The sequence below is a fragment of the Marmota flaviventris genome, chromosome 8 (genome assembly GCF_047511675.1).
Source record: "Marmota flaviventris isolate mMarFla1 chromosome 8, mMarFla1.hap1, whole genome shotgun sequence".
NCBI classification, from domain to species: Eukaryota; Metazoa; Chordata; class Mammalia; order Rodentia; family Sciuridae; genus Marmota; species Marmota flaviventris.
Window position 1 is genome coordinate 30,062,131 of NC_092505.1, and position 26,458 is coordinate 30,088,588.

General features: G+C 33.8%; 1 protein-coding gene across 4 annotated transcripts in view; it reads right to left on the minus strand.

The window, feature by feature from the left end:
- The window catches only part of Robo1 (roundabout guidance receptor 1), a 408,161-nt gene that overhangs the window by 321,089 nt on the left and 60,614 nt on the right, over nt 1-26,458 (minus strand). For all 4 annotated transcript variants that reach the window (XM_071615134.1, XM_071615132.1, XM_071615133.1 and 1 more), the window contains exon 2: nt 14,518-14,844. In XM_071615134.1, the coding sequence (XP_071471235.1) occupies nt 14,518-14,844 (327 nt within the window). The remainder of the gene's footprint in view (nt 1-14,517; nt 14,845-26,458) is intronic.

A 26,458-nucleotide genomic window follows, 5' to 3' on the forward strand; every position in this document is an offset into this window, starting at 1 on the left:
TGATTGTGAATTCAAAGCCAGCCTCAGCAAAAGTGAGGCACTAAGAAACTCAGTGAGATCCCATCTCTAAATAAAATACAAAATAGGGCTGGAATGTGGCTCAGTATTCGTGTGCCCCTGAGTTCAATCCCCGGTAATAGAAAAAAAAAAAGTTCAAAGATGTATTTTCCAAATTGTTTTTTAACAGACCAAAGAAATATTATATCAAAACATATTTTGAGAAAAGGCCATTGAACTATTACAATGCTAACAACACCCGTAATGATAGCTTTACAAACCATCAAAACCAAATTTTGTCACAAAAGGCAGGGTCTATAATGATAAATTAAAAATATGTACTGTTTCACAAAGTACATATTTTATATGAATTTTAAATCCACTTATATTTGAAGAAATGACTGACCCTGGCAACTGAAAGGTCATTCAAAATGTAACCATATATGGATTTATTTTTTAAGTATTTGCCTTCCTCAAATAATGAGAGATATTCTTTGGGATCACAGATATGGAAAGAACCAATTTAATAATGTATGTAGCATAGGAAATAGCATACGGTATAACAGGTACCACTTGCATATGGAGAGTGTTGTCTGCCAGGGACAATTTATATGCATCAACTTTCATAGTCCTTCTGTGTTAGACAGCTTCCCATAACCACAAAAAAATACCTTTAAAAATAACAACTTAAAAGAAGGAATGGTTTACTTTGGCTCATGGTTTCAGAGGTTTCAGCCTGCTGTTTGTTGGTCTGTTGCTTTATCTCTTGGCAGCACAGTACAACATGGCAGAAGAAACTGTTTACCCCCTGGCAGCCAGGAAGTAAAGAGAGAAAGAGGAAAAGACTCAAAACCCTTTTCAAAGGCACTCCCATAATAATCTAACTTCCTTCCATTAGGCCCCACCTCTTAAAGGTTCCACCACCTCCCAATAGTGCTACAGGCTGAGAAACAAACATTTAACACCTGCAACTTTGAGGGAAAGTCCATGTTCAAATGATAGCATATTCCCACACCTCCATGAGGTCAATGGAATAAACATTATACAGAGAGGTTAAATCACTTCAGCAAAGCCATAGGGCTATGCTAAATGAACATTTATTGAGTTTCTTGGAAACGATGTTTAATTTAATGACAGAATCAGTTGTATCTACCTATGAAGAGTTCCCATAACATCTTCTGTAAATAAGAGCCATTAGAAAGGATTATAAAAACCCATTTTACTAAAACAAAATAAAAATTGTCATAGAAAAGGTCATAAGAAATGTATTATTATTCAACTGGAGCTGATGACTAAAATTCTGAGGGAGGCCTTAAAAATTATAACCAATCTGGTCCTCAGAGAATCCATTTCATAAAAAAGAATACAGAGACCTAAGTGGTAATTAATTTTTAAAAAATAAAAAAGGAAAGAAAGAGAAAAATGTTGAGGAATTGACTGTATTGCCCATCAGTGTTACAGAGTAAACACAGAATTTTAAGGTTCTTTGGGGGATTTAGGCAAATGCAGAGAGTTATAGGGAGAAAGGTAACTGTCCACAGGTTCTCAATCCACTGGCCATATAACTATGTCCTTTCTCCCATCAGATTTGGTTCATCTCTGCTTTCTTCCCAGAGGAAGATCCCAAAGGAAACGATGATAGATGATAAATCATGTTTTTCAAGAATTCCCTAAAGAAAGGTTTAATAAAATAGCAACTTGCACTACACTTTCATTTAAGAACTAAGGGAGGCCACTTGGGCAAACTGTGACAAATGCTAAGTGAACATGATCAAAATATTCTAAATGGCCTTCCACATCTAATGCAGGCTCCTAATCCACTTTTCTGGTGTTCGACTATGATAATAATCTGATTTTTTTAAAAAAAGTAACTTAATGTGACTCAATCTACACAGAGTGAAGTATTATCTGGTGAAGGTATACAGGATGGTAGAAGAGGAGACACTAATACAGTATAACTCTTTTTAGGGGAGAGTTTTCTTTTCTCATTTTCTTTTTAACTTTCTGGCTTTTATTTTAAATTTTGCTCCATCATTGACTAGGTAAGATTAAAAATGCCTTTATTCAGGCACACTAAATAACTTGATCATAAACTTTTATTTCTCTTGACAAATGTAAAATGTCATATGCACTATTAAAACTTCAATTTAAACTGAGGTTAAATACGATGTAACTTAAAATGTGACTAAAGCTACAATTTCTACTTTGGAGACTAAGAGACTGAGATTAGAAACTACTTTATTATGCTCAAAAACTTAAATTAAGTATCACATATACTTTATTAAAAATTAGATCCCTAATAATGACCTTCAAACATATGAGCTGCCATATAAAAGATAGTTTTTCTCTGTTATCACTTAGAATGTAAAGTGAAAGAATTAGGCTTCAGCACAGGACTTAAGTAAATTAAAGTAATAATTCTGTGTTAACATACACTAGTGCATAAAAGTTATATTGATGACAGTGGCTAGATAATCTTTTACTCTGAATCTCTTTTACTACAACAAATTATCTTCAGACAATTTAAACTAAAAGTCAAAGGGACAGATTAAATGACTTCCAAATGACCCTTCCAGCATGGTTCTGTGCTTATTAATAAAGTATATTTTTCTTATAGTTCTTATCCTAGCAAAGTAAAGAAGGGATTCCAGCATTTCATTTTTAGGTTAAGCTAAGTAAATGTAGGCTTTCATAGGTTTACTTAAAAACACCTAAGATAATTTCCCTATATCACTTTTCTTGATAAACAGTGATATGGATATTAATAAGGGTTTGAACACTTTATATTCTGCTTAACATCCCACTAATTGTACTTATTTCAGTCTTCTTTGTAAGTGTTCATACAGAGGAAATATTTTCTCTATCTGGGCAAATGTATTTCTCTCCTCTCCTAAGCTGAATTCCTACCCAATCTGTATCTCCTCAGGGCTGGGCTTGCCTTTTTCTGTCTCTCTGTCTTCCTTCCTCACTGTCCCAAACATATCAAGTTCTTCTATATTTTTCTTCCCATATCCCCCTTTGTTACTTTAGTTGTCTTCCTCTTCCTCCATTTCACTTATGCTTTTCTGTGTGTGCCTCTCCATTTCTACCCCTAATCTGCTGTCCCTACCTATCTCTTACAAAGTCCCACCCACCCTACACTCCTTCCAACTCCTCAGGGCTTTATAAGTCCACAATCCTTTACCAACAGTGTTTAATGGGCTTCTCTCAAAAAATCTACCACAGAGTGCTCACATTCCAACAGGGTGTATTTGGCTTTCAGGAAACAACAGAGGTCTATGACTTCCAGTTTAAGATTCCAGAGGTCTATGACTTCCAGTTACTGATTACACTAAAATTCTACTTCAGTTTCCAAAATGCCCTCTGAAACCTGATGTACTAGTGTACATCAGTGCATCTCAACCAAATCTGTATAAGAATCACCTTAAGATATTGTTAAAATCCAGGGTCTGATTCACTTGGAATGAGATCCAACATTCCAAATTTCTTACGTGCTTCAAGGTGATGCTAATGCTGCTGCCATGAAGCAGATTTTGAACAGTAAGCTCTACTTTCTGCCAGAAGCACCATCAATCCTGCCCACACCTGAGCTTGCAGCCACTGCACTGCTGAACAACAAACCATCCATACAGGTGTCCTCTCTTTCAACCTGATATTGCCTCATTATTGCATCATTCATATTACTACTGGCTTTTTACACCGTACTTTAACTGATTTTTTCCTTCATTTTTTATTTCGTCCACTACACATCACAGTTTAAGATTACAATGTAAAATTTAAAGCATTACTGTGCTTTCATTTCCTTTTGATTTCTCATCAAATTTGCTTCACTAAATATAACTGTACTTCACTATGACAACAGATTTACATATAATGCAGAAATTACTGGAAGAGTACAAGAAGGCAAAACAACTGCTTTACAAAATAATTATTTGGTGTCTTTTATTCCAAATTCAGAAAAAAAAAAAAGGAGAAAGCACCAAAAGGTTGCTAGGTCCTATTTTGCATTTATATTTGCTATTTGTAAAATAGGTCAAGCTCCTCTGGAAAACCCCTTTAGGAAACAATGCAGGAATTGTTTCCTTATCAGTCAAGAAATTTAAACCTCTTCCTTTTCTATTAGCCAATCATTAGGGTCGCATGTTGCCCAGAAGGGGTTGCTAGATAAGAAGAGCCCAAGCTACATATTAGATCCTAAAAAATAACTCACTTGGCTTTCATATTACTAGAAGTCAGCTAAGTTCTCTTAGTCATGTTATCCCCAGAAGAGAGACTTAAATATTCCAGAACTTTGAATAAAAGAAAACCTCAGGAAAATAATATCTTCTGACTGCATTGTTTTTAAAACTATTTTTGACAGGCTGAGTATCTAGCTCAGTGGTAGAAAGCTGGCACTGCAATAGTAATAATATAATTTTTTGATACACAATATTTGTATATTTTTATGAGGTTCAGTACAATAATTATTTTTGCACACACACGATGTATAATAATCAAATTAGGGTAATAAGCATGTCCATCTCATCAAACATTAATCATTCCTATGTGTTGGAAACCTGGGTACAATTTTTTAGATATTTAAAAATATACCATAGGTCATTGTAACCACAAGTTACCCTATTATGCTATACAAAACCAGAACTAATTCTCCTAAGTCTGTTTTGGTGCCCTTTAATTTCTTTCTGCCTCCCTATTCTTCCCAGTATGTAGTGAATACTATTTCACTGTTGCTTCCATGAAATTGATTTTCTTAGTTTCAACAAATGAGCTAGATCATATGACACCTGTCTTTTTGTGTTTGGACTCACTTCATTTAATATATGAACATCTAGTTCCATCCATCTTGGTGCAATTGATCAGATTTCATTTCTTTTTTATGAGTATTATTCCATTTTTTATATGTATCATATTGTCCTTATTCATTAGTGGACCTTGTCATCACCAATAATTGCAATTCTTGCAAAATCTCAACTTCTATCTTGTCCTCCAAAATTCATCAAATATTCAATCCCCAAATCTAAGTGTCCCTTTTTTCTTTACCTCCATTACTACCACCAGCTTCAAACCATCATCACTTATGCCTGAAATACTGTAATAGCCTCCAAATTGACCTCCTCCAATCATTCTGCAAATCAGTCTATACATAACTCATGTACCACAAGGATGATCTTTTAAAATATAAATCAGATCAGCTCATCTCTATCATTGCCTAAGGGATATCTACTATCTCTCATTTCTTCAAATATGTACAATTACATCATTTTCCTATGACTCTTTCAATGTATTGTTCATTTATTCTGAAATTATTTTTTAACTCTCCATCTTGATAATATTCGCCTGTAACTTAGTCCTCAACTCTAATCTCATTCCTTCCCAGTACTTGTCACTACTAAACAGAAAGTATTTATTTGTATGGTTAGTTGCTTATTTTCAGTACACTTGTCCCTCTTCTAACTATGCTAGTGTCTTTGAAGGTTGATATCATTTCTTTTTGATTCACTACTGAATAGATAAGCTAAACAGAAGATTCAGACAAATCATTTATGAAAAACTTCCATGTAAAGACAGGCTAAATTTTGGTAGCTTTCATATTTTTATTTCATAGCTTCTTTTTTAAACATGATTTTTAAAAAGTTGCCCGTATTGTATAACAAAGACACAGAAGAACTTTTATGCTGCAAACACATTCAGCAGTGTTCTATTCTAACCTGACAAATCTATGGTTAAGCAAGTATGGATTAAAAAAAAAAATAATTGATACATAATGAAAGCTTCAGTTAAATTACATTTCAGTAGAAATTAATTATATTGAGAAATTTAAGTATGTTCTAAATAAATAAACATATCACCAAAATACAAGTATTAAAATAAATATGAATTATTCTCAAGTTACTCTATGCATATGAGAATGACTTCTAGCATTAAATCACAAATAAATTAGGATTAAGAGAAAAGGGGACCTGATGATAAGATATGAGAGATAACCAGATCCACCTTTTTGTTTTATTAGGTTTTATAGACAGTACTGTTGATACAAGGAGACACTGCCAAGAATTTCTCATAAATAACAAAATACTGATTTGATTTTCTGGAAGCCTCAAGGGGCTTTATATCTAAGTATCAACTAGTGTTGAAATAATCATCTTAGTACTTTTCAACATGCATGAATATCATTTAGTTTTTGAATAAAAAATAAAAGTATTGGCTCATGAGACTCATAATGGAATATGTCACCTTTAACCCCAAGATTACTGGATTGAATCTGTTCCCAGATAGTAGATCTAGTGATATTCTGTAGGCAGCCGCTGACTTGTAACATCCAGTCTGGAAAGCTAAGCTTTTCCATGTAGTCTCTGTAACAGAGCTGATTATGTCATATGTGTTCCAACATTTTCAATGCCTGTTTTAGTCATTAACAAAACACTGAGAACTGAAGCCATAGCTCTGTGGTAGTGCACTTACCTGGTATACTCAATCCCTGTTTTGGGTCCTCAGCTCCACAGAAAAAAACAAAAAAGATAAAGAAGGATTCTACTGAGAATATCTGCTTCTTTGGATCATTCTGAGCATGGCACATATGGGGAAAAAGAAAAAAAAAAAAAAAACAACCAGAAGGATAGCCACCAAAACTTCAACTGCAGCAACCCCTTGTGTATTAAAAGACCATAAATAGTTATATATTTTGAAAATATTCTATATGGGGATGGAGCTCATTGGTAAAGAATATGTGTTTGTAGTCAGCTTTTATACTGCTGTAACAAAAAGACCCAACCAGAACAACATTAGAGGAGGAAAAGTTTATTTGGGGGCTCATAGTTTCAGAGGTCTCAATCCAGAGTTAGCAGGTTACATTCCTCAGGGCTTGAGATGAGGCAGAACATCATGGTGGAAGAGTGTTGTGGAGGGAAGCAACTCACATGATGTTTAGGGAGCAGAGAGAGACAGAGTCCACTCCTTAAATACAAATATATACCTGAGAGCCCCACCTCCAATGAGCCACTTTCTCTAGCCACACCCCATCTCCCTCCAGTTACTACCCAGTTAATCCCATCAGGAATCAATTCACTGATTAGGTCAAGGCTATAAACCAATCATTTCTCCTTCAAACCTTCTTGCATTGTCTCGTCTGTGAGCCTTTGGGGGACACTACATCTAACCCATAACAACGTGCCTAGTGTGCACAAGTTCTTGGGTTCAAACCCCAGCACCACAAAACAAACAAACAAAATGTTGTATAATGAACATATATCACTCTGGCAATAAAGTATGATTTTTAGAAATTATTTATAAAATTTTTCTGTGTAAATTAATCATAATTTTTAATTTGTGATTAGGCATAAGAAAGGAAATGTCTAATGTGATCTGAGTCTAAGATCTTTCTTGAAATTTGTTATAGGCATGTGAAACAACAACAACAAAAAAAAAAAAAATAAGAAATTGTAAGCCAAGAAGTTAACCAAAGGTAGGCATGGTGGTACACGTCATAATCCCACCTACTTGGGATGGTTGAGGCAGGAGGATCCTGAATTTGAGGTCAGCTTCAGCAACTTAGGGGGACCTTGTCTCAAAATTCAAAAAGGCTGGGGATATACCTCAGTAGTAGTAAGGCCCTGGCTTCAATCCCCAGTACCACCAAAAAAACAGTCAACCTAAAACACTTGAGCTTACAATCTATTGTTTAAGAGCAGTTTAAAATGGAATATAATCTGATGATTATTAATTGCCAGAATCTATAGTACATTCTCCGACACCGGTATTTCCTCTAACACATTGACATGGTCAGCAAAGTTGTCCTTTCCTATTGAAACATCCATTAAAACTCAAACTTTCTATTTATGCCTATTGCCACTGTCATTTCCCATGTGCACTGTAGAAAATGAGTTTCTGTTTTTATATTTCACAACTACTCTTTGAAAGGTAAAACCCCAAAATGTGAAGGAGAATTTGTATAATCTTTCAAAAGAAAATAAAAACTCTTTTCTCTTAATGCAATATCCAAAAATATTGTTCTTGCTCTTGCTTTTCCCAGCAAATACACAATTCACACTACATGTGCTGGAAGAGATAACATTCTACACTTACTTATAACAGAGCTTAAGACTAATATTTGAATATGACAAGTGGCTCCATGGACTGCTACTCATTTATATCATAATTAAGATTTCATGATTTTTTTCCTGATTTTTGTTTCTTAGTCACTTAAAATGATAAAATAGTTTAAACCTAACAGAAATGTTAAGAGTTTGTTATAAAAACATTAACAAAGGACTACTCTGATCAATGGCTTCTTCACTTAAATGAACATACATAAATTTTTTTAAAACATTTGAATGCCAGGCTACTACTATAGCTCAGTGGAAGAGTGCTTGCCTAGCATGGGTGAGACACTGGGTTTGATTCTCAGGACCATATATAAATAAATAAATAAATAATAAAGGTCCATCGACAACTAAAAAAATATTTTTAAAAATCTGAATATCATCCTGACTATAAACATTATAAAAATGAATGTGTTAATTTGTCCCTGAAATAAATGATTTCAGTCCAAACTATCTGCACATCCTGCATTATACAGTGAGTATTCATGAATAAGGGAAATTTTTCCATACCATCAATTCCATCCAAAATGGAATTTAGCATATCCATCACACTCTTTACTTAATTAGAAATTAATTTAAGGACAATTTGATGACTGAATCATTTCATTTAAATTTCTGTATCTTATCAAATAAGTTCTGAATTCAAAATTGAACCAGGGTTGATAGCATTTTTTAAATCAGAAGCATCCACAGCTCCTTCAGATAAAAGGATTATTTATAATCCTTCAATTTTCTATTATCTGATCACAGTGGATGCAAGGAGAAAAAAACTAGCAAAAACAACAATATTTAGACATTAATTATAACTATGTGCAACATATTACACATATAGTATTTCATTTAATCATGAATCAATTTGGGAAAAACAAGTATAAGAAAATGAAAATCCTGAAATGACTCTTTAATACTTCTCTTTGGAATAATGGGAAAAAAAGATATGATATGTAAAAATATTTTAGAATTTGGTCAGAGTGTTTAAAAATGGCAAGATTTTTTTTTCTTCTTTTTTTTAAGGTAAAACAAATTAAGTAAAGGAAACAAGGATTTTTAACAAATGAAATATAAACCCAGGTCAATTCCAAAGATGAAAAGTTTATCACAGAACATGTACCTGTTTATGTGAACACACACATAAAGTATATATGACTTTTCTGACATTACCAAAAACCATCTCATTTCACAAAATAGCTATTTCTAAGCTCTGGAGTTAACACCACAGAACTCAGGGATTCTTGTCTATCCCAAGTGAGGAGACTTGAGTTCTGGTTTTCACGCCATCACTGATCAGCTGTATGATATTGAACAGATCTTCTTTTCCATGATTCTGTCCTGATAACACACACACACACACACACACACACACACACACACACATATTCAGGTAATTTAAAATATAATGACATATTTCATTTTCACCTCATCTCATCTGAACCATTTCATTCCCAGGAGGAAAGTTTCCATCTACCCTGGACTAGATTTTGAAAATACATTGTATTGTACCCAGGTAAATGTGTGTATTCACCATACATATTCATTTCACTTTCTTATTTTACCTAAGTGAGGAAAATTGGACAATACAAATTCTAAAACACTTTGAGAACCATCATTTTATAACAACAAAAAGGTCATCATGTATTGAAAGCAATAGAGAATATTCCTTCAAAAGGCAACATTTTACTTCAAAGTACTGAGGATCTAAAAAAAAAAAAAAAGAGCACTGCAGTAAATAAATTCTAGAACTACAATCTTTGATTAATTAACAAAAATGATTTTTTTTCCCCAGGAAATACAGTTCTTCTATGGTTTTGCTACATAGAAGGCCAGCAGATGTCTGCCTATTCTGAAGGGAATTTCTCTTTCTCAGGAGAAAACAGCTTAACTAGGATACAAATAGCCATATGTTGACTGTATCACTGCTTAGCAGATGACTTAGAGAGCCACAGTCTACAATGGAAAGCTTGAAGGTCAGGGTTCAAATAAATTTTCCTTAAAATTCAATGTAATTATCTAAGATCAAATTACTTATTAAATACAAGCTATATCAAAGAACTGTGCTATTATTCTGTGCCAGGCATAACATAAACTTAATAATTGGTGATATTCAATGTAGGATAATAAATCAATAAGATATTTTCATAAGCATTTCATAGACTCTCCAACATATATAATCCAAAATAAGCAAGAATATTGCTTTTTATGTATAACAATAATGCTCTAATTAAAAAAAAACTGCTTTGCATGATCCTTAAGGAAAGCTAAGTTTGAAACTGAATTAGACACATAGTGAATTATTTTTTTATGTGGTGCTGAGGATTGAACCCAGTGCCTTATGCATACTAGGCAAGCACTCAGCCACTGAGCTACAACCCCAGTCCCCAGAATGAGTTTTCCTAAATCTTTTAAACAGCAATGTCTTCTAAATTACATAATTAAATATCCCTATCAAAATATGTCATTCTTCATTTGCAAAGAGAACTAATAATGAAGAAATAATCTTAAAAAAACACATTTGTGATTAGAGAGATTCTTTTCCTTTATAAAACCCAAACCAAAATTTCCAGGTATAGATATTAGAAATAAAGGTTTCTGAACATATCTTAACAGTCATGTTTTTAAACTTTATAATAATGTGAAATAAGTTTACCTGCAACACAATTCAATGTTTAAGAACAAGGAACACAGTTTTTACCACATGGTAAGAATAAGCACCAAAATGCGAGCCAATATTCTCTGCAAGAAGGTCAACCCTGGTTATAAATGTAATGTAAATGAAAATAAAAATAAACTAAAGGTAACCAATAAATATAATCCCTAGCTGCATTGTTCCCATTTAAATAAATTCTACAGACATAATATGCAAGAATATTATCATTTCTCTATAGAAATAAGAGTTTTAAATGGCATTCCATAATCTTTTTTTTTTCAAAGTTTGAGAGACTGACAATTATGAGGAACCAAGCAAGCCAGTTGTTGTTACAGCTGTAAAACTTGGTTTAAGCACAAGTAAAACACTGATAAATGTTTTTAAAAGCATTACCAACAACTGCACTGTGAAACCTGCGTTGCCTCAAGACACTTTTGTTAATGCTATCACTTGGGGCTACAGCGTCACTACAAAATTAGATGCAATCTTTGTCTTCCTGTGTCTGAGCCTTGGGGAAAGTAAGAATAGTACTCAGTGAACTTCTGGTACCTAAACTAAGGAAATATTAAAAAAAAATATTTTTCTCCAAGAAAAAATAAAACCCAAACTGTAACCAAACTTTACAGGTTTATCTTATAGAAATATGACCCATGCTTCCCCCTTCTTTCCATCGTATTTATTAACAAAGCATACAAATGGCTAATTTTGGATTTAGGACAAAACCATTCTAAAGATGGTGAATGAGCAGAACTTGTTTCTTAAAATAAATAACTGAGCTAGGCATGGTGGCTCATGCCTCCATTCTCAGATTTAGGCAGAAAGATCACAAGTTCAAGGTCACTCAGGGCAACTAAGCAAGACCCTTCTCAAAATCAAAAGTACAAAGGGTTGTGGATGGGGTTCAGAGATAGAGCAACCCAGGGTTCAGTCTCTAGCACCACAAATAAATAAATAAATAAATAACTGAAATACAGTGAATTCAATTACTACATACCTTTTTGTAGCAAACTGAAGCATACATTTACTAAATAATAGTTTCTAAACTTTAAAGACACAAAATCCTTTTAAATGGCTGAGTAATTTATTTTTCCCATAAACTTATTTTCAAATCATGTCTCATTCAAATAAAATATTTTTATATTCATTGTAATTAACCTAGCATAAAAATTATTCAAAACAAATGCTCCTTAAGTTTTTTAGGGTCTCAAATTATTATTATCTTTAATAAGAATATTTGTTATCAAACTACCCTAATTAACTAAATTTTACTTGACAAATTTATAGTATCTATGCTTTCTCCTTTTATAGATATAGTGATTGTTACTGTTCAAATATTTTTAAAGTTTTTATATTAAATTTTATTCAGTAAATTAGCTGAGTGTGGAGACACACACATATAATCTCAGCAATTTGGGAAGCTGAGGTAAGAAGATCATAAATTCAAGGCCAGCCTCAGATATTTAGCAAGGCCCTAAGCAATTAATCAACACCTTGTCTTTAAAAAGAAAAAAAAAAAGTTTAATCAGTAAATTAGAATATTTTTTTCCTCTAGAGCTGGAAAACATTTTGAGGACATAATGATGAACATCATGCTAAAATTTGTGAATTATGCATGAAGGGGCTCTGTCTTTGAATATTTTGCTGGTAGAAGTGATATAATGATCTTGTGTCTGGTTTCAATTCTGATTGTACATTTGTTGAGGGGGATGAACAGCTTTTCACATAATGGCTTCTCAAGGTAATGGAATGCCTACCTTAGAAAGGACTTAACTGGAAACTAATAGTATCTTTAAAATACCTACACAAAAGCCAGATCAGGAAAGAAGGCTGTCTAAATCCCAATGCATGAAGGGCATCTTGATCACTGGAGTGAAACTAAAGGTGTTTTGAAAAAGGAAGATCTAGAAAGTGAGCATTTAGACCTGTTCAAACCTATAACTTCCTTCTTAAAATCCAGACAATGATAAGAATGTGAGTAGAGCAAAAAGTAATCCAGAAACACCAGATGACTTTTTGCTACTCCTGTTGATACACACTTCATTTATTAGAAATTATGATTCCAGAGAACAATCATTTTGGTTTTCCCTCTGGTTTTCAGTTTCCTACCTACCAGAAATTGGAGCTGGCCAACGTGTTTTGTATTAGCTTTTCTGATTCTCTAAATTTGTTTTCAAGTGCTAAATTAATTTTATCCCTGCAAAGAATTATTAAGCTTAAATAGACCAAAAGTTAGAAAGGTGCCAGAATCTTAACATTGAAAGATGAATCAAACAGATATTATTTAAAAATAAGTTGAACACTTATACTTCTTTTGTTTGAAAACCTACATTTAAAGTTGGGCTTCACAAAAATAAAAATAAAAGCAAAATATCTTTTTGTTGTGATGATAGTGTTCATACACCTTGCTGAGTTCATTCTAAGACTTCAGGGAGAGTCAAGGCAATACAATAAGACAGTGAAATGCAAATACTGGTTTCCAGTAAACAGTGAAAAAATATGAATGATTAGTTTTGCTATGCTTTAAAATGTTACTTTGTTTTATTCTAATTATATTTTATGTTCATAGCATACACTTTTGACATTCTGTCTCAATGTAAGCACTACATAACTTTGTGAAGATGATCAAATCATTTAAGCACTCTGGATCTGATTCCACATTAATAATACAATTGAGCTGGAATAATTATCTCTAAATTCTTTTCTGTGTCTACAATTTTATAATTATTTATGGTTCTATTTATTCAAGTTATATTAAAATGCTAGAGACTATGAAAATGATTATATTATTAAAATGTTAAACATAAGTCATATGAAAATATTACTTATCTGGAAAAACATATAGAATATATGCATAGTTGTGAATACAGTTATATATGTGGTTAAGGGAACTAAGCTTAATTTCATCTGTCTCTCCAATCCTTATGCAGAAATTCTCAATTTTTTTAAAGATTTTTTTTTAGTTGTAGATGAACACAATACCTTTATTTTATTTGTTTATTTTTATGTGGTGCTAGGGATCAAACCCAGTGCCTCATGCATGCTAGGCAAGCACTCTATCAGTGAGCCACAACCCCAGCCTGGAAATTCTCAATTTTTGTCATAGATGTACACCAGGATTTTTCATGGAAATGAAATGTTTTGGCTACCTCTTGAATATGGATAGAAAATAACAGAAGTCCAAATCTTATTAAAATAAAATGAACATTTAGACTCTAAAAACAATTTAATCATTAGTCAACATATTCTAGCATAACCTACTAGAGGATTACATGCACCATTTTTGACACTTCACTATAGAAGCCAAGTATAAAGCCTATAAATCTTTTCTAGATTTAGCATTAAGAGAAGTATAATATACTTCCAAGAATTAGATATTGTGTAAAACCATACCTTATATTACAAGTTGAAAGTAATTCTTCCAATGAAGACAACTTTTTAAAATCCTATACTATTCTATTTGCAGTCACATTATGATATTCACTATATTTAGAAGCAACAAAGGAGGGGAATAAGACAAATTCAGTGAAATTGTTAATAGAAAAGAGTTCCAAATCCAAAGTCAAAAGGTTCAACAACTACATGCACAAACCTCAGTCTAGCTAGAATAACTATCTAGGATAAGAAATAAAGACAATTTGAAAACTAGGTTTCATCCAGAAATAAAAGTACAGAGGGTCCTCAAGTAAAGCCTATTTATTGCACATGCTCTATTTTTCATTGCCATTATCATTACTTGGCCACTCCCCCTGCCAAACACAGAAAGCCCATTTTACTTACTAGCCACCTCCAGCGATGCATTGTGGCTCACAGCCTCTCCAAGGTAATTCCTTGCCACACACACGTAGACCCCTTCATCAGGCCTACTTTTTCGTCCATGTACTATACGTAAGAAAAATAAAGATCCACTTGGCAGCAACATTCGGTGTGAGCGAGGGTCATCTTTGTCTGTTTCCACTCTCTCCCCGCCTTTGTACCATTCAATAGTGGGTGTGGGGCGGCCTTCAGCTTTACAGTTCAGAGTTGCAGGTTCTCCTTTTGAGACAATTAGGTCAGAAGGGTGTTCAACAATGCGAGGTGGAAAATCTTCCTGTCGAAGACGGGAGCCTGCAAAAAAGAATTGACAAAATATCTTCCTGTTTCACTCAAAAACAGTTAAAAGCCTTATATCAAAAGTTTTTAACACTGTTATTTAAACACTACCTAATGTTGACCTACCCTTCCTATCCTATCTGCTAACTAATCCTTCTGGCATCCACTTTGACTGCACCTTCCAAATCCTGAATTCTTTTGACCCTCCACTTAGAAAGTTCTCTTGCTTACACTCCACTTGTACAAATCCTGTCTGCTGTTCAAATCCCTGACCATGAATCATCTCAGAGCCCATTACATTGTTTATACCATGCACAGTGCCTGCTTTTGAAGAGAAACCTGTCAGGGAACTGCTAAACAGCTTCCTGAGTATTACAAATAATACCATGGCTTCCTGGCATCTCCTTTTAACTATCATCAATTAAGACTCTAACAAAACATGCTGTACACAAATGAAAATTTATATTCAAATACAATAAAATTTTTTCATATAGATTCTTATCTCTTCCTAAATAATAAAATCTCTGTGTATATATATATATATAGATATATACACACACACACATAATTATATTCCCCACAGCTTTAATAAATAAATTTATTTCATTATTATATTAATATTTGAATATTAAATAATTGACTTCAAATGAATAAATACAATATTAACGGAAAAGAATACTAGGTAAGGAGCTGCATTATGGACCTTAAATAGTACTTAAGAAATGAAGGTCTATATGTATATGTCATTTAAATATATCCTGTCTTTGTGCCTTATTTTTCCAATGATATTATAATCTCACAAACAGGATTCATGTTTCATATTTTTAAAACTCCTATCTTACTTATGCTTTGTATAGCGTAAATATGTAAATTACTCAAATTCAACAGCCCAAGCCTTCATTAAATGGAGCCCTGAACTTGGCTCTTAATGGTGTTCGAAACTCACTCAAGAAAGCACAATAGAAGCAAGCCTGCCTGACACCTCCCTTCCCCACCTCTATACCTCCTAAACTTTCTCAATTCAGTCTACTCATGTCTATTTCTACAGCCAGCTACTATCCCAGATCCAACTATTATCCCTCCTGCCAGGGTTTAGGAAAGTCATTGAAATAGTTTACTTCCATATGATCCGATGAAGACTTTGAGGTGCAAGCACAATCTGAGTCCTGCTCTACTTCAGAGGCCCTTAGAATAAATTCACTGCTCCTAAGTCTTCAAGGAGACCCACAAGAGCCAGACTTTTCCTTCCCTGATCAAACTCTCCAGATTTCCTGTCCACTCCTTTCTCTGCTCCCTTCTCTCAGTCTTCTTGGTTCCACAGACATAGTGGGCTTCCTCCTATCCTGTGGCCTATGACAGCCACAGGCACTGGGCTCCAAATGAACTCATAGTACTTTACACCCACAATTCTTTCAAATCTCTGTTTCCCCAGTTTTCCCCCAAAACTAAATTTTGTTTCTATAAACCCAAGCAGGACGCTTTAAGTATACTTGGTAACAACATTCAGAATTATAATTTAAGTCTATTTATCTGAGGCTTCCACTATGGTCGTTTCCCCACTAGTCTGTAAGATCTGTGGGTCTGATTTTGGTCATGGTTTTCTCTTATGTCTGGCACAGTTCTGAGCACACTACAGTACTTAGGAAGTGTGTTGAACCAGAGATATAGCTTAGTGTTAGAGCACTTTCCCAGAAGATACAAGGCCCTGGGTTTGCTTCCTGATATCACAAAATAAATAAATAAATGTTGAATAAATGAAAAACTAAATGAAATTCTAACACAAAAGAACTAGCTAAAGCAGAATGCATTGCAGCTTAAGAATCATGCACTGTAAACCTGGCTTGGTGGCACACATCTATAATTCTAGCAAACAGGAGGCTGAGGCAAGAGGATCCCAAATTCAAGTTCATCCTCAGCAATTTAGCAAGGCCCTAAGCAACTTAGTGAGAACCTGTCTCAAAATAAAAAATAAAAAGGACTGGGGATGTGGCTCAGTGGTTCAATCCCTGGTACCATTAAAAAACAAAAAATGAAATCATGCAGATATACTTTTTAAAAGACTTGAAAAGACTTATAGACTTTTTAAAAGACTTTAAAAGATTTAATCTTTTTTTTTTTTTTTTGTACTGGTTTGAATCACTGAACTACTTCCCCAGTCCTATCTATTTGTTTGTTTGTTTGTTTTAAATTTTGAGACAGAGTCTCCCAAAGTTGCTGAGGCTGATCTCGACTTGCAGTCCACCTGCCTCAGTTTCCCAAATTGCTGGGATTAAAAACATGCTACACCACACAGGACTTCTCTTTTAAAATTGTAAGCAATATATACATTGTTCAATCTTAATAGAGTATAAACCCTGCATAGGCTTATTTATATTTGTGCCTAATATGTAACTACTACAATTTTTATTTTTTCCTTAGTGAAATGAATGAAGTGAATGATGAAACTGAAAGATCTATTATTTGCTTATAACCTTCAGGAGACAAAAAGTTATAAACTTAACCAAATAAGAGTCTTACTATCAGAAATACTGACAGATAGCTTTCATTTAGTGCATGGTAAACAGTGTGCTATAAATTCTTTAAATGCAACCAGACTCTAAAAGAGGGGGAAATAAACCAGCAATATGTGGAAAAGATGAATTGGAAATTCATACTATCTATATTTAAGTCAGGTGAAATTAATATTGGTTTTAGATTACTCATAATCATCAATGCTACAAAACTCAGAAAATAAAGCATTGTAATATATCATTGGCCTTTATCTTGACTATAATTACAAAAGATAGATGCTGAAGAAAAAAACTAATGAGATAATATATTTATTTATTTGTTTATTTATTTAGGTGCCAGCAATTGAACCCAGCAGCACTTGGGGCGCTCAACCACCGAGTCACATCCCCAGCCCTATATATTTTATTAAAGCAAATTTTAATTTGAATTCTGAAAGTCCATTTGAAATAGGTAATAGAGATGCATAGATTCCTATAAGAACATGGCCATCCAAGACAGCCTAAGCAAGTCAGAGAAACATAGAGAGACACGGAACTTGTGATAAACCTTGAAAATGAGTCTTAAAGAAAAGAAAGGAGATGATTTCACCTAGAGGAACAGCTACAAGAGTATATGGTACACTTATGGGACCTGCAAGTAGGTTATTATGGCTGTATATGAAATGCATGTCGAAGTCACTGAAAAATAGCTACAAGAAGTGATGTGATAGGCTTTGCACATCAAGCTGCAGTTCTGCAACCTAGCTGAAGGCAACAGGAATCCATGTAAGTAAGGGATCAGTATGACCAACTTTGATTTTAAAGAGGTCACTATTAGCCAGGGGCACACACCTCTAATATCACTTACTGGAGAGAATGAGGCAAGAAGATCAGAAGTTTGAGGTCAGGCTGGGCAACTTAGAGAGGCCCTGTTTCAAAAATAAAAATTAATAAGGATAGGGAATTAGTTCAGTGGAGAATTACCCCTGGGTTCAACCACTAGTACTGCAAGAAAAAAAAAAAAAAAGAAAACAGCTCACTATGGCTAGTAGGAAGCTGGACTTAGGAAGGTAAGTTAGAGGAAGATGAAGAGGATACTTTTGTACCCTTTAAGCAATAAATCTGAGAACCTGAACTTAGACATTGACAGAAAGAAAAATAGGGAGAGTCTAATTTTATTATGTCATAATAAAATTACTGGAAACATGGAGGATGATGGAAATGAAATACAAGGAAGCAATGGAGGAAGGGAGATTCCAGATTCCTGATCTCAAGGATAAGTGAAGAGCAGTCAAAATGCAAATAGGAAACCAGAGTGAGATTGGGTGAGAGGAAAAAGGCAAAGCCGATATTTATTCAGTATGAGACATGGAGAATTTGGGGTATGTCTAGATTATCAAAATGCATATTCAAGTTGAACCTTAGAAAAGAAATCTCAGCTAGAGCTGTGGATTAGAATAGAGATGGAGACAAAAACCATGGGAAAGAATAAAACTATCTGGGGAGAGACTAGAGGAAGTAACACGGATTACAGAACCTGGAGGTCACCCAGGCTCCACTGAATGGCAGCCTTGCTGAAGACTCCCTCTATCCTAACCTGCAGTTCTGCAGAGCTGGACCACAGCCAGCATGACTTTTGGGAATGAAGGATTCAGACCCAAGTTTTCACCATGATGTTTGTACAGCAGCATTCAGTAAGAGTTTTGGCAATAAAAATGCTTTCTATATTATTAATGACTACATTTTCAAAAATGTTCTGTGAATACTCTTTCCTCAGGTCATTACTAGCATTGCTAAAAAAAAAAAAAAAAAAGTCATGGATCTCAGTGTCTTTAGTTTTGCTAATGTAACTGTGAGATGCCAGAAAAGGAATATGATATGCAGCATTTCCCAAACTTATTTAGTCATTGAACTCTTAGTTTTTCTTTTTTGCAGGATATCCCATTGAACTTTGCTTCTGAGAAACACATTTAAAGAGAAAATATATACTATGAAGCATATAATAATCTGAAGAGAATGAATACGTTTAGCAGAAGAAGCTATTTAACTGGAGTAGACCAAGCGCCTTTGAAATCATAGCAAACATAGAAATCTTTCATTTCTCACAACGAAAAAACTTCATGAAAGGGACTTTCCAATTTCTGAGTCATATTTACAATGAATGATTGGTTAACCTCCATAATAAAACCATAAATGCTAGTCATCATCTTTATAAAAATTGTAATAAATTAGTCTTTGTAATCAAGTTTAAGCAGGCAAGAAAGAGATCGAAAAGAAAACTGCTATTAATTATCCATCATCTCCTTTCTCACAACAACATCTTTATGAGGTGGGTGTTATTATATCTGGTGTCCATATGGGGAACTGAGATCTCAGCTGTCATTCAGCTGGGAGATGGCAGTGCTGGAAGTCAATCCTAGTCAAATCCAAAGCTCTTGCTCTTGCCAACTAGTCCATAAATACTGCTAGGATTAACTGGTTAAAATCCATAGAAAAATGAGCTATATGCTTTCCACACTAGAATTGTTCATTCTGATTGCTTCCTTGTGTAAAATGTAGATGATAAAAAGAGCAAGAGCTGGGCTCAGTGGTGTATACCTGTAATCCCAGGAGCTTGGTAGACTGAGACATGAGGATCAAGAGTTCAAAGTTAGCCTCAGCAGGGAGGCCCTAAGCAACTCAGGAGATCCTGTCTCTAAATTAATAAAAAAAAAAGGGGGGGGGGGTGTAGGCAGGGGCTAGTGATATGGCTCCATGGTTAAGGGCCCCTGATACCAAAAAAAAAAAAAAAAAAAAAAAAGCAAGAAGCAGTCAAACCTAATGGCATCTGTTGTTCTTTCCCCATGCATAGAATGTCTATCTGTAACCCTAATGACTTCCGAAGCATAGTTCTTACACAATTATTTGTACTATTAAAATGATATGTCAAGAACTTTGTAATGTTTTGAACAACCAATTAAAAAAAAAACTTAAATATCGGGCTGAGGATATAGTTCAGTTGGTAGAGTGCTTGCCTCGAGTACAGGAGGCCCTGAGTTCAATCCCCAGCACCACAAAAAAATAAATAAATAAAATAAAAATAAACTAAATATCACTAGTTTCAAAATTTTTTCTGGCAATATACGTGAAGAAAAAATCTCTGATATTCTCTATCTGTAAAATGAGAAAAGTCACCCCATTTTATACTTATAGCTCTGGTCCACTTTCTCAAAGGACATTTTTTTTTTTCCTTTACTTCTTCTTCTTCTTCTTTTTTTTTTTTTTTTTTTTTTTTTTGTAATACCAAGGACTGAACCAGAGCCTTGCATATGGAAGGCATACTCTGCCACCAAGTTATACCACAATTCTCAAAGGAGGACTTTGAGCCAGGAGCAGTTGCCCACACCCTGTAATCCCAGCTACTTGGGAAGCTGAGGCAGAAGGATCACAAGTTCAAGGCCCGCCTGAGCAACTTAATGGAACCTTGTCTCAAAATAAATAAGAAAGGGCTGATGCTGTGGCTCAGTGGTAGAGTGCTCATGCACACAGCCTTAAATTCAATCCCCAACATCTAAAAAAAAAAAAAAAAGGATTTTGAGATTTACAATAAAATCTAATAGGGAAGTTCATGAGTACATACAGAATCGTAATTGAAAGACCCCAAGTCGGACATATTAGTCACTAATCTTCCTCCCTTAAAGTGGCATTTACTGTCCTCTGTCACAATGTAATCTTATTATTCATTTTGCACAAAAAGTTTTCTCCAAACATAAATTCTGAGTCGTGTAAGCTACTGCCAACCACCATTCCAGTTTGTTATATTTTAAATAATTCCGTTATATTTTAAATTATAAGTTATAAGGTTTTTACAACGATTGATAAAACCAACTTCTAGGTTTCAAGCATGCTCCGCATAGAAAACTTAAAAGTTGCAAAGAAGACATAGTAAAAGAAAAGGGCAGATCCTGAAAGGAGGCCTTAACAAGGAATTAGGATGATATTGTCAACTGCTGTCAGAAAGAATCCTGGTAGAACTTAGGAATAGAGCCCCACTGACTTCGAGCAAAATCAGTATCCCAGAAAAGGACAGAGCAGGATTCTTTCAACAGCTGCCTGGTTGGAAGAAAAAATATAAACACCAGTGAATGAAATATCTAAATATTTACACAACCACAGCTGGAAAAAGATATATAATACGTAAGTGCTAAGTATTTCAAGGAAATATATCTAAGTCACATGAGATTTATGATGAGGAAACCAAAGTCTTAGTTGGATGTAAAGTGTTCCCCCCACTGAGACATCATTTTCACAGAAACACAAGCAAGTAACCATTTAAGAGACTGACCTTGTTAATATTCTGCTGAGGGGTGTGTGTATGTTCATGCACACACGTGTATAATTTTAACTATACAGCTTCACATACAATATATAATTTTATTCTTTTTTTCTATGATTTTATTATTTTTTCTACCATAGCATAATTATTATAGAATTATGTTTATTTTTATTTTCAAGTTTCTTAGTAGGCCAAGGGCAAAAAAAGTATTTTATTAAGAAAGTCTTATTGGCATCCAAATTTCTTTTCCATATGCTTTGGTAGATTAAAAATTAGAAGACCTACAATTATTAAAATATCCATCTGCATGGTATATCGTATTAAAGCATCTTGAAGCAAAAAAATGCTTATAAAATTGCTCAGATCATAAAAGGAACAAATTTAATGAATAGCTGACAGACAACACAATGAATATTAATAGACAATTTGGTGACATCTGTCCAAGATGGGGTGGCAATGTAAACAATGGCCTTGACAAAAATACTTATATTTGTAAAAGAATATTTATATTCTTAAAGGAACCTTGCTTCTTATGTTCTTTACTTAAGCTCCATTTACATTTCTGGGAGTAGAATGGCCGCCAATTACTAACATCCATCCTATCACAGGCACCAATCCTGTAATTTTCCTGTCAGAATCTCAACCTAGAAGGAGATATTTGTTAAAAATAAGAAAGCAGAACCCATTAATTACTCACTATGTAGAAAACAGACTTAAATATCCTCTATGGAGTTACACACATTTCTCAAACACTCATGCTTACTGTTGGAAGAAAGATTATAAAAACACTCAACACACTACTGAAAAACTAAATCTTCCACCTGAAATCAGATGTAGTAAAAGAACACAAGGTTAACAGAATGTACCAAAAGAACCCCGTGATGAATAGATCATGGCATTTCCCTAGACTACTTTGTTTTATCCTAATTTCTCCTGATTATAATCTTTACCTAAAGAAGATTACCTAAAGAAAAAAAGAACTACTTCTAGCCCAAGTTAGAATAATCTCAGTAATTAACTGTCAGGGGTAGAATGTATCATCTAAAATGATTACCAAAATAGACCCCAGTGAAATTCCAGGAGTGAATTCCTGTTGTTTTTGTCACATTCCTATATAATCTAATATCATATGACTGTGTCCCCAGGGATATAAAAAAAGAGTGACAGTAGCATAAGTTAAATTTTAGAAACCATTTTGCCTACCCCACCCCCGTTTTTAATAATATGGACACTAAGTAGAAGAGACTAAGGAATTAACTGCAGGAATTGCCTCAGCTGAGTCAAATCAGGCAGGATTTCACCCGGAGCTGTAAATAAAAAGATTGGAGGTTGAAGTTGGCTAGCTGAGTTCACTTTTTTCTATTTGCCCTTTAGTAGAAAATTCCAGTTAACACGCAAATAGGAGGATTTTGCTTTCTAAAAAATGCCAAGCGAAAATATTTGTATATCTTAAAACCCAAATTCTTCACTTTCTCATCCATCAATTTGCCCATCAATTTGCTTATTTGTTTTTCTATATAGTATTAGGATAAGACTATTTATAATCTTTTATAAATTGTGCTAAGTACTGCCAACATAAAGAAATATGAAATAAAATCACTGATCTTTACAGCCTGAAGTCTTCCAAGGAAGACAAAAATATTAACAAGAATGATATTAAAGAATAAGATCCATTCAAAGCAAGGCAGTAGTAGAAGAAACTATAATAAGAAAAAAAAACAACTCTAGCATCTATAGGGAACCTAATTAAAACTAGAAACTGGATTAAGATTGCCTGGCTTCAAATCTGGTACTTGTTACTGTTTGAACCCAGACTTTATAGGGCAGCATAATATCTGATACACAAAATAATATTATATTGACTCATGGGTTGAAACCATAAATCTAGTATTTTGGAAGCTGGTATAAACACCATAAACACTGTTATTGGATTTTATAATACTCCTCCCTACCATCTTCTGAAGCCGCATTAATATTCTCATTAATTTATAGAGAAATTACATTTTCCTCCTAGATTTGTAAACATTTTTGCAAACTAAGCTCAGTCCCTAATTGTGGTTGAGACTCCAACTCAAAATAAATTGATTTTGCTGGGCGCTTTGGCGCACACCTGTAATCCCATCAGCGCTGGAGGCTAAGGCAGGAGGATCAGGAGTTCAAAGTAGGCCTCAGCAAAAGTGAGGCACTAAGCAACTCAGTAAGGCCCTGTCTCTAAGTAAAATACAAAATAGGGCTGGGGATGTGGCTCAGTGGCTGAGTGTCCCTAAGTTCAATTCCTGGTACCTAATCATCATCATCATCATCATCATCATCATTTGATTTACACAATTTTTGGCAGGTTCTGGCACAATTCTTGTAAAACATCTTTCAAAAAACTCGAGAAATAAAATAAAACAAAACTAGAATACTTAGCATGGTAAACCTATTTTTTTCTTTCCCTGAGGTCAAAAGCTGACTATCTAAAGCCATCAATAATCTGATCATTGGGGAAAATGTTCCCAATAGACCCACTGACTATAGAAATACATTTTCCTTTTATTATAATTATTAATGCATATTAAATGTGCAAATTAATGGGTTTCACCATGTCATTTCATGCATACATATATGCTGCTTTGATCACTTCCACCCTCCCTTGCTTTTCCCTCTCTCCCCACTTTCGAAATGTATTACTTTCAGATTTAAAAGATATACTAGTTCTTTAAAAATACTACTGGATGAATTATCATATTGTCTTTAATTTCCTTTTCATTAAAATATAAAAATACCGCAGGTAGCAAGAGTATGGAGTAAGTTTATTTGTATTAGTGCATCTTTATGTATATTCTCATGGACCAAAATACCTAGATCTGAAAATATATATTATATTATAAAATATAATAGCTAATTTCAGCTGTTAGGCCCAACTGAAACTTTGAAATTTTCACTAACAAAGAATCCTGAACAATATTTTGAATTGTGAATAACATTATTTGGGTGATCCCATGATTTTATTTATTGCTGTGAAAATATAGTTATTCATAATCATGGATTTTCTATGCATTAAGACAAATGACATGGATGCAATCAATATGAAACTGCATTTCATTTCTTGATATAATAAGGTAATAACAGATGGTTATAAATTTGAGCCAACTATAATCTCAATATCCAGAACATGAGCAGACTTCCCTATTGAAGTGGCAACTGCAAAATACTCTTATAATTATAAAAAACAAAACGTTTTTACCAAACTTTCTCTGTGATCACTTCTGAAAGAAGAATATTCTTAAATTACTCTTATTTGTTTCTTGAAAACATATTTTCAAGTCATAAATTAAAAGTGCATAAAAGCAAGTAACAGATACATTCAATTGCTTAATCATGGGAAGGTTTAAAAAATTACTATGTAAAGTAATGTTCATTGTTGTTTTTTTTTTCACTAAAGAGTTGCATCAGGTTTTTAGAGTATCTGTTTATTATAGACACAATTTGCTAAGAGTCAATAACTTAAAATCAATTTATGTACTAAAAATAAAGCTTTCAACTTTACTTTTTGAATTAGGTAGTCATACTGTGTCATATTTGAAGGGCCCTTGATTCCAAAGTGAGTTGTTAATGTCTGCAAGATAAGAGTATGGAATTGCATTTTAAGGATAATTGTCAAAAGACAATTACACTTCTGGAAAACAAAATACTTAAAATAACCTTTTAAAGGATTACCGAGAAATCTCTATAGGAATGCAGTCAACTTCACTCAATTTAAAACCTCAGTACTTTTGACATGAAAAAGAATTTCTGAAAAAAATCTTGTACACATTAGCAATCTTTTACACTAATTGTAATGGTTCCCTCCTTATATCTTCCCCATTCTTCTCTCATAATATCTTGGATTTAGTTCTTACAGATTTTAAGAGATGCCCTAATAACAGATGCTGAGAGGTTCAATCTATTCACTTGGCATACAAAACAAGGACATTTAAAGGATATTACAAATATTATCAAATTATAAATTTGAAGTAATAGCAAATACTTAAATAGTAGTAAACATTATTTTCTAAAGGGGTAAGTAAATAATCATTTCAAAACAAAGCTACAGTGCCATTGATCTAACTGGGAAAGTCCACCATAAATAAAGTATTAACATAAACAAATGCAAAAAGAAAAAGAAAACAAACCAAAAAATGTTTTACATCTAAGAGCATTTCACTTATGGGAAATATCATATCAATACGCATTTATCATTTGTGTTTAATTGCAACTTTAAAAGGGAAATACTTTTAGTCATTATCTTAGAAATGGTTTAACCTGAATTTTAAAGAGAAAAGGCCATAAATTAGATAGATAGATAGATAGATAGACAGACAGACAGACGGGGGGAAAATTAATAATACTAACACACTTGAGCACAGTTCATAAGTAGTTGAACCACACTGAAAAATGTCTACAATCCCAGGGCCTAGAAAAGCACTTAGCATTTAGCAGGTCCTCAATAAACATTAAATGATCAGTAAGAAGAAAATGGCAAATGAGCCCACATGTATTAAAAACTAGTTTGGAACATGATATAGACTAGCTGCATCCTTGGAGGCAGTCAATGTTTCCTCTGTACACCTGAAGAGAAAATAAGGGAAATCCTGCTTATACTACTGGGAAACAGAAATCCACAAGGGAAGGCAGCCAGTCCATACAAAGGAGAGACCTCTCTTTAAAAACAGTTCCAAGGGTATAGAAACCTGTACACAGTACCATGGGTGGTATTCATACAAGAATTAAGATAGGAGTAAACTGAGCCAAGCATGGTGGCCCACGCCTGTAATCCCAGCGATTTGGGAGGTTGAGGCAG